This window comes from Stegodyphus dumicola, chromosome 11, assembly GCF_044657685.1.
Source record: "Stegodyphus dumicola isolate Sdum_Otavi_A_Nest chromosome 11, ASM4465768v1".
Lineage (NCBI taxonomy): Eukaryota > Metazoa > Arthropoda > Arachnida > Araneae > Eresidae > Stegodyphus > Stegodyphus dumicola.
In genome coordinates, this window is record NC_140778.1 from 68367493 (window position 1) to 68380065 (window position 12573).

At 33.4% G+C, this 12573-nt stretch overlaps 1 protein-coding gene across 1 annotated transcript in view; it reads left to right on the top strand.

Annotated features, from left to right (window-relative positions):
• Positions 1-2966: 2966 nt before the first annotated feature.
• The window catches only part of LOC118194517 (alpha-tocopherol transfer protein-like), a 33729-nt gene continuing 24122 nt past the window's right edge, over positions 2967-12573 (top strand). Inside the window, exon 1 of the mRNA XM_035365657.2 lies at positions 2967-3124. Within this exon, the coding sequence (XP_035221548.1) occupies positions 2998-3124 (127 nt within the window). The 5' untranslated portion in view covers positions 2967-2997. The remainder of the gene's footprint in view (positions 3125-12573) is intronic.

The following is a 12573-nucleotide window of genomic DNA, read 5'->3' on the forward strand; positions in this document are numbered from 1 at the left end:
TAAACCTACATATTAATTAATACACGTGGCTTATTGAAAAAATTATGCTGCTGAAACAAAACTAAAATAACAATAAAAAAGCCATAAATTGCTGGAGTTATCCGGCAGAAGACCTTAGAGCTGCGTTCTTGTTTGCTGACGAAACAACTGATGTCTCTTGATATACGTACATACATACGTACATACATACGTACATATATACATGCGATACGTACGTATAAACATCATGAAGAAGACAATTTTGAATCCACTTTAAATTCGTTTTGTAAAAACAAGTATTTTATTCTGAACGTACGTACGGATGTCACATAAAAAAATCTCCCGCTAGATATTTCTGCTCAAATACCATACCCGGAATTTTTTGCGATTACAATATTTGCTTTACTTCGAATAAGGAAGTATGAAGTTATTTTAACCTTTTTTTTAAGACTTTGTTGTTATTTTCAGACTAAGCGATAATTCGCTATGAATCTATTAGAATCTACCGGACTTTGACACAAATTTCTAGACACAACAACCACCACATATTAACACATATAATAATTATACCTACATATTAATTACAAATGGCTTATTGAAAAAAACTATGCTGCTGAAACAAAACTAAAATAGCAAAAAAAAGTCATAAATTGCTAGAGTTATCCGGCAGAAGAACTTAGAGCTGCGTTCTTGTTTGCTGATGAAACAACTGATGTCTCTTGATATCTCCCTTGCTCACAAAATAACTGATATCAGCTTAGATTTCTGTTGTCTTAATTAATCACTGACAGACGAACAAGGCGTCAGTTTACACCGATAACACGTCAGTTTTAATAAATAAATCGTATAAATTAGAACAAAATAATAATTTTAGAACTTGCTAAAACATCTACTCTGTAGTGTCCGGAAATTTCTGCCAATGATATTCAGAAAAGATGAATATGCGCTTTAACTTGTTAAATGTTACGTTTAAAGTACTCGTATATTTATTTCAAATTACAATTTGTTTTAAATTAAATACATAAATGCATGGAAGAAATATTGGCAATACAGAATATAACAGTAATCTAAAAATGCTATTTATACAGAACATATAAAAATACCATATGACTTCCTTGTACGGCCTATTCAATTATACACACTTTTGATGGACTTCGTTTAAACTTATTTCCTCGAATTTCATTAGAGATATGTATCAAGGTAAAAAAACGTAAAAATTCAAAACATCATCATTAAACATTGCAAAATGCAGAAAAACCAAAGCACCAAATACAGATAAAACAGGTAAAAAAGCAATTTTTATAATTAAAGTTCTGTTTAACTGTAAAAGTTATTACATGTTACAATTTACGTTACTGTAAAATTAAATTACATGCTCTAATTTTAATTATCAAAAATACAGCCCATTGGTTAGAGCAAGCAATTCGGCCAGCGGGCAGGAATACCAAATTTTCGGTGCACAGAATTGGAAGTCAACTTGTGGTCTCACTACGCAAAAAGCCACTGAAATAGGTGCACCAAATGACTTAATTCACTATTCTAATAAGAATTTCAAATGTAAACAAATGGCACCCTCGTTAGAACACTTAACACTTTTAAATTGTTGATAATTTTACAACTGTTGCATGCAGGTTAACTAAAGGCAAATAAAACCTAACAGGGACATAAGAATAACATAATTCAAATACTTTTAAGGGAAAATGCACAATTTATCAACATATAAGAATAAAAATTATAAGCTTTCCCAGCCGAGTAACAGGGTGTGAATAATCATTTATGTATATACGTTTGGTGCGGCTGATTGAAACGAAAAAGGGAGGCGCACAACTACATGTTATAACAGTTCCATATGATATGATATGAGGGACGCAGCCCGACCTTCCTGGCAGATTTTACGTCGCCCTATGGCTTTTTTACGGGCTGCGCCAGAGCAAGAGCAAGCAGTTCCATATACAAAAGTTCAACATTCTACGGTTCTCGCTTTCGAGTTAACAGAGATTCATACACTACAGGACAACGAAAATGCAACATTAAAAAATATTATTAAAATCACATACAGCAACAATTATCAAATAATCATTTAAGTAGCGGTAATATTCAAATTACTATCCAATATTACAGGAATACGCATATATTCATACAGATTCTTTATTATTTGATTTCTTTAAATATGCGGTAATATTGGATAGCAGTTTGACTATTACCGCATATTTAAAGAAATCAAATAATAAAGAATCTGTATGAATATATGTGTATTCCTTGCACTGTGAAAAACTACTACATTAAGTGATCAATGTATGAATAACGTAGTCCTCCACCCGAATATGGCACCTAGAAGCTCGAAACTTGAATGCCGAATTTGTTTATTATGTGTTTCATATTTTTAAGCTTTAAAATTTGTTTTATTGTGTGCTTCATATTTTTTATTAAGAAATTCAACGATTACAAGGTGACAATTGGCAACACACTGTACGGAATAAAATATTTTTATCTCCAGCGCATGAAACTGTCTATCAGAAATTCTAAAGATGTGTTGGTTTAAAAATTTTAGCTCCAAATGCTTTCGAAACGTGTAAACGTGTATGTATGTGCAAATGAAAAAAATGCCCTTTTGTCGTAATATAAAATCTGAAAGCTTTCAGAGTTTTTTACTTTCTTTATTTAATAATTGATTTATTCATTCTTTTTTCTAATAAAATAGCGGATCTTATATAATCGATTATCTAACAATTTTGAGAAATTCTATTTAAAATGCACTGCGCGTATACGAGCTTCATAGCTCAGTGGTCTTAAAGAGCCAACTGCTCAATATGTAACAATGTATTTGTTGTCAAGTGTTTCCTCTACTCAAATAGAAAATAATTGCACAAGAGAATGATTATTCACATGTTATCATTTATTCATGCAAAGCGAGTTCTCTCTTTCAAGGTCTTTTGAAAGATAGGCTACAAAATAAAAGATAAACTTGCTTTCCGAGGCAATGGGCATTCACACTATTCATTATTCAAATACGCGCTCATGAATCTTTTAGATCTGAAAATTGAGCCTCTTCCCAAGGCTCTCAAGAAAAGAGCAGAAGCGGAACTCGGGGAAACTCCGGAAGTAAAGGAAAGAGCATTAAAGGAGCTGAAAGACCTTATTAAGGGTTAGTGCAATTTTTTTTTTCCGATTTTGCAATTTTTTTTAATATCTTTCTCTCATTATTTTTACATTTAATTAAATTTTACTTATATTTTTCTCATTATTAATCCAAAGGGATTTGAATCCCGAAGGACTATTAGTTTCGTTTTGGCATTTTGCGTCGGACTCATAAATGTCGGTTCACTTTTCAAACTGTTGCCACAAAATGTTAGAGTCCTGCATTATATTTGAAGAAATTAAATAATGAAAAATCTGCATAAATGTATGTATATTTCTCGTATTGTGATAAAACAACGGTACATAGAGTCATCGAATTTTGAATAACGTAATCCTCCAACGAATATGAGCATGTGGAAGACCAAATTTGAAATTTGAAATTTGTTTTATGATCGATTTCCTATTTTTTAAAACTTTGACGAATTTTTGATTAACAAACTCTAGGATTTCAAAGCGAGCAATGGCAACGTTGTGCAGAAAAAACATTTTTATCTCCAGCGCGTGAGTCTCTGTATCGGAAATTCTAAAGATATGCTCGTTTTAAAACTATTTTGCGATATTGCTGTTGCACTGGATCTTATGGTTTAAGTGCGAGGAACATGATATTTAATAAAGAAAGGTAACACACAAAATGTTAAAAAACGCCCCTTTGGACGTAATTTAAAATCTGAAACATTTCAGATTTTTTTTTATTTACATTTATTTATAAGTAAAATTATTTACATTATTTTATTTAATCTCATATGCTACAAATGAGTCTCTCATTGTTTACATATTTATTAGTCAAAGCGGCTTTCTCTGTGAGGGACTATTGTTTTCGTTCCGCGATTTTGCGTCGGATCACTCTGAATGCCCGTTTCACTTTTCAAACTGTTGCCACCAAATATTATTGCCCTACATTATATTTGAAAAAATTAAGTAAGTAAGGATCTGCATAAATGTATGTATATTTCTCGTATTGTGATAAAACAACGGTACCTAGAGCCATCCAATTTTGAATGACGTAAACCTCCTGCGAATATGGGCAACTGCAAGCCTAAATTTTAAATTTGGAATTTGCCTTATCATGGATTTCATATTTTGTAAAATTTTAACGAATTTTTGACTAACAAACTCGAAGATTTCAAAGCGAACAATGGCAACGTTGTACCAGAAAAACATTTTTATCTCCAGCGCGGAAGTCTCTGTATCGGAAATTCTAAAGATATGCTCATTTTAAAACTATTTTGCGATATTGCTGTTGAACGGAATTTTAATGGTTTACGTGCAAAGAACATGATATTTAATAAATAAAGGTATAATGTATTTCTCCCGCCCTCCTAGCGTGCCTTCGTGGTGTAGTGGTTCTACACGCTGGGCCGGTATTCCAGAGGTCCGTGGTTCAATTCCCGGTGAAGGCGGCTGCTAATTTTCATCTCTCCTGCTTCCAAAAAAATACCTAATGTCTCTACAGTGGCGCCCGAACTAAAAGGGTTGTGGATGATGACTCTCCATACCCAGGATTTGGCGATTGGGTCCCCTAAAAACTCGAGTCGCCCTTTAAACGGGGGAGTATATAAGGTATTTCTCTCGCCTTCCTAGCGTGCCTTCGTGGTGTAGTGTTTCTGCACGTTAGGCCGGTATTCCAGAGGTCCATGGTTCGATTCCCGGCGAAGGCGGTTGCTAATTTTCTTCTCTCCTGCTTTCAAAAAAATACCTGTCTCTACGAAGGTATCACACAAAATGTTTATAAAACGCCTCTTTGGACGTAATTTAAAATCTCAAAACATTTCAGATTTTCTTTTCTTTCTTTTTCTATAGTTACTTTTAATTTCTTTCTCCTGTTATGTATATAAATTTACGGCTATTTTATTTTTACAACATTCTTATTAGTCCAAAATGGCTATTAGTTTCGAAATGTGATTTTGCGTCGAATCACTAAAAATGTCATTCATTTTTCAATCGAGTGTGTTGCCGCTAACAAAACGTAAGATATTTATTTATCTTTCAAATGGAATTTATGTGGTTTGGATTAAGAAACTAAGCTATCTGAAAGCTATAAATGGAGTTCTTAAAAATATAACCGTTACTTTTGAATCGTATTTTTTAGTAATAAAAATGCATTTCATTCATAATCTGTCTGATAAAAAATATTCAAAATTTTCGTAGAATGACGTTAATTTTGTAATTATTTATTTCGTATTATGTAAACTTTTAATGAATTTCTGATTAACAAATGGCAACGATTTGAAAGCGTGCAGTTGCAATGGTGTACGGAATGAAACATTTATAATATCTCCAACGGGGAGGACTATCTATCAGAATTTCTAAGAATTGTATGTTTTGTAAGCCATCCTACTAAGAAAACTGAAACTTGGTATCCTGAACTGAGAAAACACTGTAAAAAAAAAAGAACAAAAAAGTGCATGTCGTCACTCTATACTGTGTCGTGAATTCTAAACATATTCTGCTTTTAAAATTTTTAGCCCAAAGGACTACCTGTCTAAAAACGGCATTTTGCGTCGTTTCCCTTTCTCCCTTTCTGCTTTGATTCGCTTTTCCAACTGTTTCAACCAAATATTGCCGCCATATATTATATATAAACAAGTTAAATAATGAAGAATCAGCATAAATGTTTCTCGCATTGTGAAAAAACATCGGTACCTAGAGCCATCCAGTTTTGAATAACGTAGTCTTCCAACTGAACATAGGACACTAGATAGAATTTTGATCTTCGACTTCGTTTTATTACCTATTTCAAATTTGTAAAACTTTAACGAAGTTTCGATTAACAAACTCAACGATTTCAGAGCGAACAATGGCAACACTGTACGAAAAAAAAACTGAAAAGTTTCAGATTTTAAATTACGTTCAAAGAATCTTTTTTTTTTTTTTAATGTTTTGTGTGTTACCTTTATTTATTAAATATCATGTTCTCTGCACTTAAACCATAAAACTCAGTTCAATAGCAATGTCGCAAAATAATTTTAAAATGAGCATATGTTTAGAATTTCAGATACACAGTTCCGTCCGCTGCAGGCCCACCAGCGGCTGAGCGGTAAAGTCGCTGAGCACTGGTAGTTCGGGCCGAGGTTCGAATCCCGCGAACGGGCTGGCTGGATGGGTGTTTTCGTGGTTTTTCCCACGCATAACGTGTATACGAGCCAGTTTCCCTTAAAAAGTCCTCCACGAAGGCATCACTCGTGTGCTTAGCCATAACTCAACACACCAACACCACCGTGCGCTGCAGATAAAAAGTTTTTTTTTTTTTTTTGGTTTGTTTGTTTTTCTTCCGTAGAGGGTTGCCATTGCTCGCTTTAAAATCCTTGAGTGTGTTAATCAAAATTCGTTAACGTTTTACAAAATAGGAAATCGATAACAAAACAAAACAAATTCCAAATTTCAAATTTGGTCTGACCATATGCCTATATTCGTAGGAGGATTACGTCATTCAAAATTCGATGGCTCTAGGTACTGTTGTTTTATCACAATGCGAGAAATAGACATACATTTATGCATATTTTTCATTATTTAGTTTCTTCAAGTATACTGCAGGACTCTAACATTTGGTGGCAACAATTTGAAAAGTGAAACGGACATTTACATTGATTCAACGCAAAATCGCAAAACGAAAACTTCCTTCAGGGGCAAAGCCCCTTTAGACTGAAAAAAAAAAATTATTACATTTAAACATTTATTTTAAACATTTAAAAAACATTTAAAATCGCCTTTTTTGGCGTAATATAAAATCTGAAAGTTTCAGATTTTCTTTCTTTTTTCTCTAATTCTGTTCTTGAAATGTACATAACGTAAGTGCGAATAGATCGATGCTTAATAATAAAGCTAAAATGACAGGAAAAATGGGTTAGTAGAAGTGAGAGTAACAGCAAACTGATAGTCTAAACAGCTTAACAATTTCTTTTGCGCAACCGTTAAAATCTGAATTAACATACAGCGTTTAAAACGGCTGAAATGGTACATGATAATGCTATAGTTTTCAAATCTGTCGAGTATCTCTTCAAAATATGTATGTATTAATTCATTTTTTATTATTATTGTAAATTGTTAAAACTAAAATTCTGGAATTAATGTTTATGCGAAGGAACAAGTTTCAAAGCTTTGAGACGAAATGAGAAAAAAAAAAAAAACTTAATTTAGTAATTCAGGTACACAATATTGACTCATTAAAAATTACTATTAGTACGGCCACAAAAAGACAAACTCTTAGTACATTCATTAAAATTCAATAGGAAATTTAACTAAAAAACGAAGAAAATTTTTTTAAAAAATTTAATTTTTAAAGCTAAAGTAACCTTTAATTTTTAAAATTGTATTTGTAGAGATTTTTGAAAACTTGAAAAAATATGCATCATTTTACTTTCTCAGCATTTTGTAAACAGTTTTCTCTGAAATTAAATTACATAAATTATTCATTTTTTTTTAATTCAACCTACCACCCGTTTCACTCATATCGTCATTTACCGAGTGGTAAAGACGCTGAACACTGGTAGTTCGATCCGAGGTTCGAATTCCGCGAACAGGTTGGCTGCATGGGCGTTTTCGTGGTTTTCCCCATGTGTAACGTGTATACGAGCCAGTTTCCCTTAGAAAGTCCTCCAAGAAAGGCATCCTTCCCTTAGGCAGATAGCTCTCGTGTGCTTTGCCATAATTAAATAATCCAATCCAATCCATATCGTCATTTAGTTGACATGACGCAAAGCATTCTTTTATGTTGCAGGAATCGAAAACAAACGGAAAGTATTTTTAAAAATAAGAGGGTTGCTAATTTTACTTGTTGTTGTTGTTGGCAACTATTGTTCCATATTACATGGAACAATAGTTGCCAGAGCCTACTCCGAAGAGAGGTTGGACTTTTCCGAAGCTGACGGGCCTGAATTTTTGACGTGCCATTCATGGGTCATCCGCCGTACAGCCCCGATTTGGCATTCAAATACTTCTTTTTATTCTTGCACATCAAAAATACATTAAGTGTTCGATTTCAACACCCAAACAAGCAGTTAATGTATCGAAAAAGAATATTTTGGAATTACCTCAATCGGAGTTGAAAAAGTGTTTTAAAAATTCCTTCAAAGGCATTCGAAAGTGTACTGATCTTCACGGAGAATATTTTGTAAAAAAATGGAACCATTTTCGATCATAAATATTTGTTTTCCATTAGTAGACTAGAAATAAAATTACAGTCGCCCAGACGGTATAGTGGTTAGGAAAGAAGTTACCGAAGGGCACAAGTTCGAATCCCGGGTAAGACATGGATGTTTGTAAATGTATAGTGTCGGTGCGGCATAGCGGCACTCGAAATATGTAGCGAGCCGAAAGTCCCCTCGTGTGGATTGGTGGAGGAGGAGACGGGTGGGAGACCACCGGATTCCCCCCCCTTCCCTCTGCGGCGCTCTCCCTCAAAATTGGGTGCTGAAAAAATCCGAAGCTTTTCGGTTGGACTTTCGAAAAGTCTTTTTTTGAAAAAGGACTTTCGAAAAAGATTTTTTGGAAGCAGGAGATATGAAAAATGAGCAATGACCTCGCCGGGAATCGAACCGCGGACCTCTTGAATACACGTCGAGCGTGCTGACCACTACACTACAAAGACATGTTAAGAAAACGGGAGAAATACCTTATACACTCTCCCTTTTAAATGGCGACTGGGATTTAGGGGACTCATTCGCCGAATCCTAGTGGTGAAGAATCATCATTCAGCACCTTTTTTAGTTCTGGAATCACTGCAGAGTCATTAGGATTTTTTGGAAGCAGTAAATGTCAAAAATTAGCAATGCCCTCGCCGGAAATCGAACCGCGGACCTTTCGAATACGTGTTGAGCGTGCTGACCACTTACACTAAGGCATGCTAAGAAGGCGGGAGAAATAACTTATAGCTTTCGTTAGCTAACGCTCCTTTGGACTAAAAAAAATACCTACTGAGAATAACAAATAAATAAATAAATAAAATAAAAAAATAAAAATAAATAAATAAAATAAATAAATAAAAATAAATAAATAAAATAAATAAATAAAATAAATAAATAAATAAACGACATTACGAATAAAATAAATTGTAAATACTTATGACGTCATCTACTATTACTGCAGTTATTCCATGTTTTTTATTATAAGCTTTTAATCAGAAGATTCGTGGTAAAAGCTTTTGTTATTCCTAATGTCGCATGGTCAGAAATTTGTCACCGATTTTTAATCTACTTCCTGATAAGCAAACGAATTCAAATTTTGTACTCTTACTGTTTATGGGTGAAAGTGCAGTGTCGTAAAGCCATATTTCAAATATCTCATTTAGATTTTTTAAAATTTCCCGCATATTCGCTTTCGATTTTCGCACATATCTTCGTTTAACGAAAAAACTAAAAATTTTATAAATTTATTGTTTATACTAAATAGCGAAGCGCAGAATGTCTTTCAAATGAGCTTTTTAACATAATTTCTGATAATTCGGTATTTTTTTATAAATCGTTTGTTTATTTCTTTCTTTTTTGGACAATCTGATGTCTGTGATCTGAAAATTTCATCACCTAAAAATGTTTTCTAAAATTTTGAAATTTTCACAGATAATAAAACAAACTCTTTGTTCCTTTTTATTTCCTTGAACGACGTAAAGGTAGTGTAATCACGAAAAATTTCGGGCATCACATTTCAACGTAAAGGTAGTGTAATCACGAAAAATTTTGGGCATCATATTTGAACAACTGTCGAATATATAACTATATTCGATAGTTGAAAATATCCATTTCCGCAACTATCGAATGAAATTTTATTATGTTTTTTCGTAACATTTATACGTAAGGGCAGAATAAAGGACTCTTTATCTCAAAACGAATTATAAAACGGATTTAAGACGGACTCAGACTTTTTTCTTAACGTCTGTACGTACGTATGTATGTATCTCGCATAACTCAAAGATGAGTATTCCCAGAACGTTGAGATTTTGCATGTAGAACTGCTATAACATATAGTTTTAACTCCATTTTTGGTTCAAAAATGTCGCACAAAAAGCAATGCACAACCATTCTGTTACACGGCTCGATGAGCTCAGATGCATTTTATTCTTATATGATGATAAAATGTGAATATTTCGTTTTCAAAAGCGATTGAATTATGTTGTTATTATCTTCCGGTTAACGTTTTTATGTCTTAGTTAATCTGCATGCTATAGTTGTAGAATTATCAACAATGAGAAAGTTGTTTAAGTGCGACTAAACCTAATAGAGCAGCCATATTCGTTCACATTTGAAATATAGCAGAATAGTGAATTCAGTCAGTCTCTGCCCCTTCAGTGTCTTTTTGTCGAGTTGGACCAAAGGCAGTTTGTGCACCAAAACGTCTGTCCTCCTGCACGCTGGTCGAATTGCTTGCTCTTGCTCAGAAATTATAATTTCAATTGTAAGAAAAAAAATTAACTGTCTTAATTGCACTTGGTGCTTTATAGTTTTCTATATTTTTCAATTTTAATAAAGATGTTTTGAGTTTTTATGTACTTTTGCCCGCTGCGAATTGCGAACTGAATTAATTCAATAAAAAGTAAATCTATAATGAAATTCGAGGAAATATGTTTAAATGAAATGCAGCAAAAAATGTGTGTAAAATTTAATAGGCCGTGCAAGGAAGTCATTTAATGTCCACATCAGATTTTTTGAAACAAGAATGATAAAAAACTGCTAATTAGTCGGTGTTCTGCAATGGATAATTTGATTCATAACCTGGCATAGAAACTATACGGATGGAAATAAAAATATCTAAATAAGTTTCAATAAAATAAGTTTTTATTTAAAATTCATAAAATGATTAATTAACTAAAACGTTTGGTTTGGTTTAGTTTATTATGGGCACACAAAAGCTATCCGTCTAAGGAGAGAGATGCCTCCTTGGAGGACGTTAAGGGAAACTGACTACTGTTACACACGTTGCACATGAGAAAATTGACGAAAGCGCTCATTCAGCTAGTCCGCTCGACTGAATTCGAACTCAGGGCGGAACTACCAGTGTTTAACGGTTTTACCGCTCGGCCAATGGTAGGATTAAGAAGCTAAAATGGAGAAAAATAATTTATCATGTATTTTAAGGGGAGCAACTGACTAAATAATTCTGTTTACAAAATTCAGCTACAAAATATATATTTAATAATAAAAGCGTGGGCGCCAGAGCAACGCAATCTACGTAATAATTGAATTGAGTTGTTCAAAGTGTAAGTCGTTATCGTTGTCGAGGCCGATCTAATCTTTTGTTATTCGTGATATGAAACTGTAGATGAATTATCTAAAGAGAATTATTTAAATTATTTTTCTCCTTTTAGCTCATTAATGATTTTATGAATTTTCAATAAAAGCTTATTTTACAACACCATTTTTATTTCCTCGTGCGAAGTAAAGGAAGTATTGTAATTGTGAAAAATTTCGGGTGCAATATTTCAACGAAAATATCCCTCTTGACCTCTCTCGAATCCATTTGAACGATGCTTTTGAGTGAGATATGCACGTACGGACAGAATAAACGACACTTTTTCCGAAAACGGATTGTACGATTATTACGAGCGTTGTATTTTTGTTGCTATGAGATTACACTTCTTACAACACTAGTGCGGTGAACTTAATATAAAAAATGTAGCAATTTTTTTTCCTAGAGAGAAAAAGTATTCTTTCTTCACTTGCTAGCTCCGTAAATGTGTATTAAGTGCAGAGATTTTTAATAAATGTGTTCTTGATTTAAAATCTTTCATATTTAAAGTGTTGTGATTATTAATTCATTATATACCATTCTCTGCAGATACAATCTCCGAAAGTATGAGACAAGTCAGTTTTCCGCCCAGCTGCAATTGTTTTGTTCGCTAGCAAATACAACTTACAGCAATCAGTGTACATATATAAAACATAGACATCTTAGCAATATTGTGCGACGTACGACTAAAAGATGTCTTTACGCAAGCAAAAATAACCTTCAGATGATTTCCTACAGCGAAGGCTACGTTCAACTATTCAGAAATGACATCGTAGAGTAGAGTCTTTTAAAGTTCAAAAATTCATTTGTGCAGTCTTTTAAATATAAGACTAGTTAATATTGAAAACAATCTCTAAAAGGCCTAAAAATGATCATAATAAAATCTCTACGAACCTTTATATAGTTCGGAAGTAAGAGTTCTTTCCCTATTAAAGTCTTAATTCAAAAGATCGTAATTATTACTTAGACATCTAACTCCAATTACACAGGGTGTCCCGTAAATGTTGCTACAAACTTCTGAGTGAGGTAGGACAGATCATAAGGATTAATAATTGCATAGGAACCCACGCTTGGAAATGTCAGGAGTAAGTGGCAGTAGAGGTAGAAGATGGGAAAGGAAACAAGAGAGTGATTAATTTGAAACATTTATTGGACATGAATACAAAGGGTGCAAGTCAGGTTACAAGAGATGTTCGGTGTTTGCACCATCAGACGCCAAACATGCCTCACACTCGATGG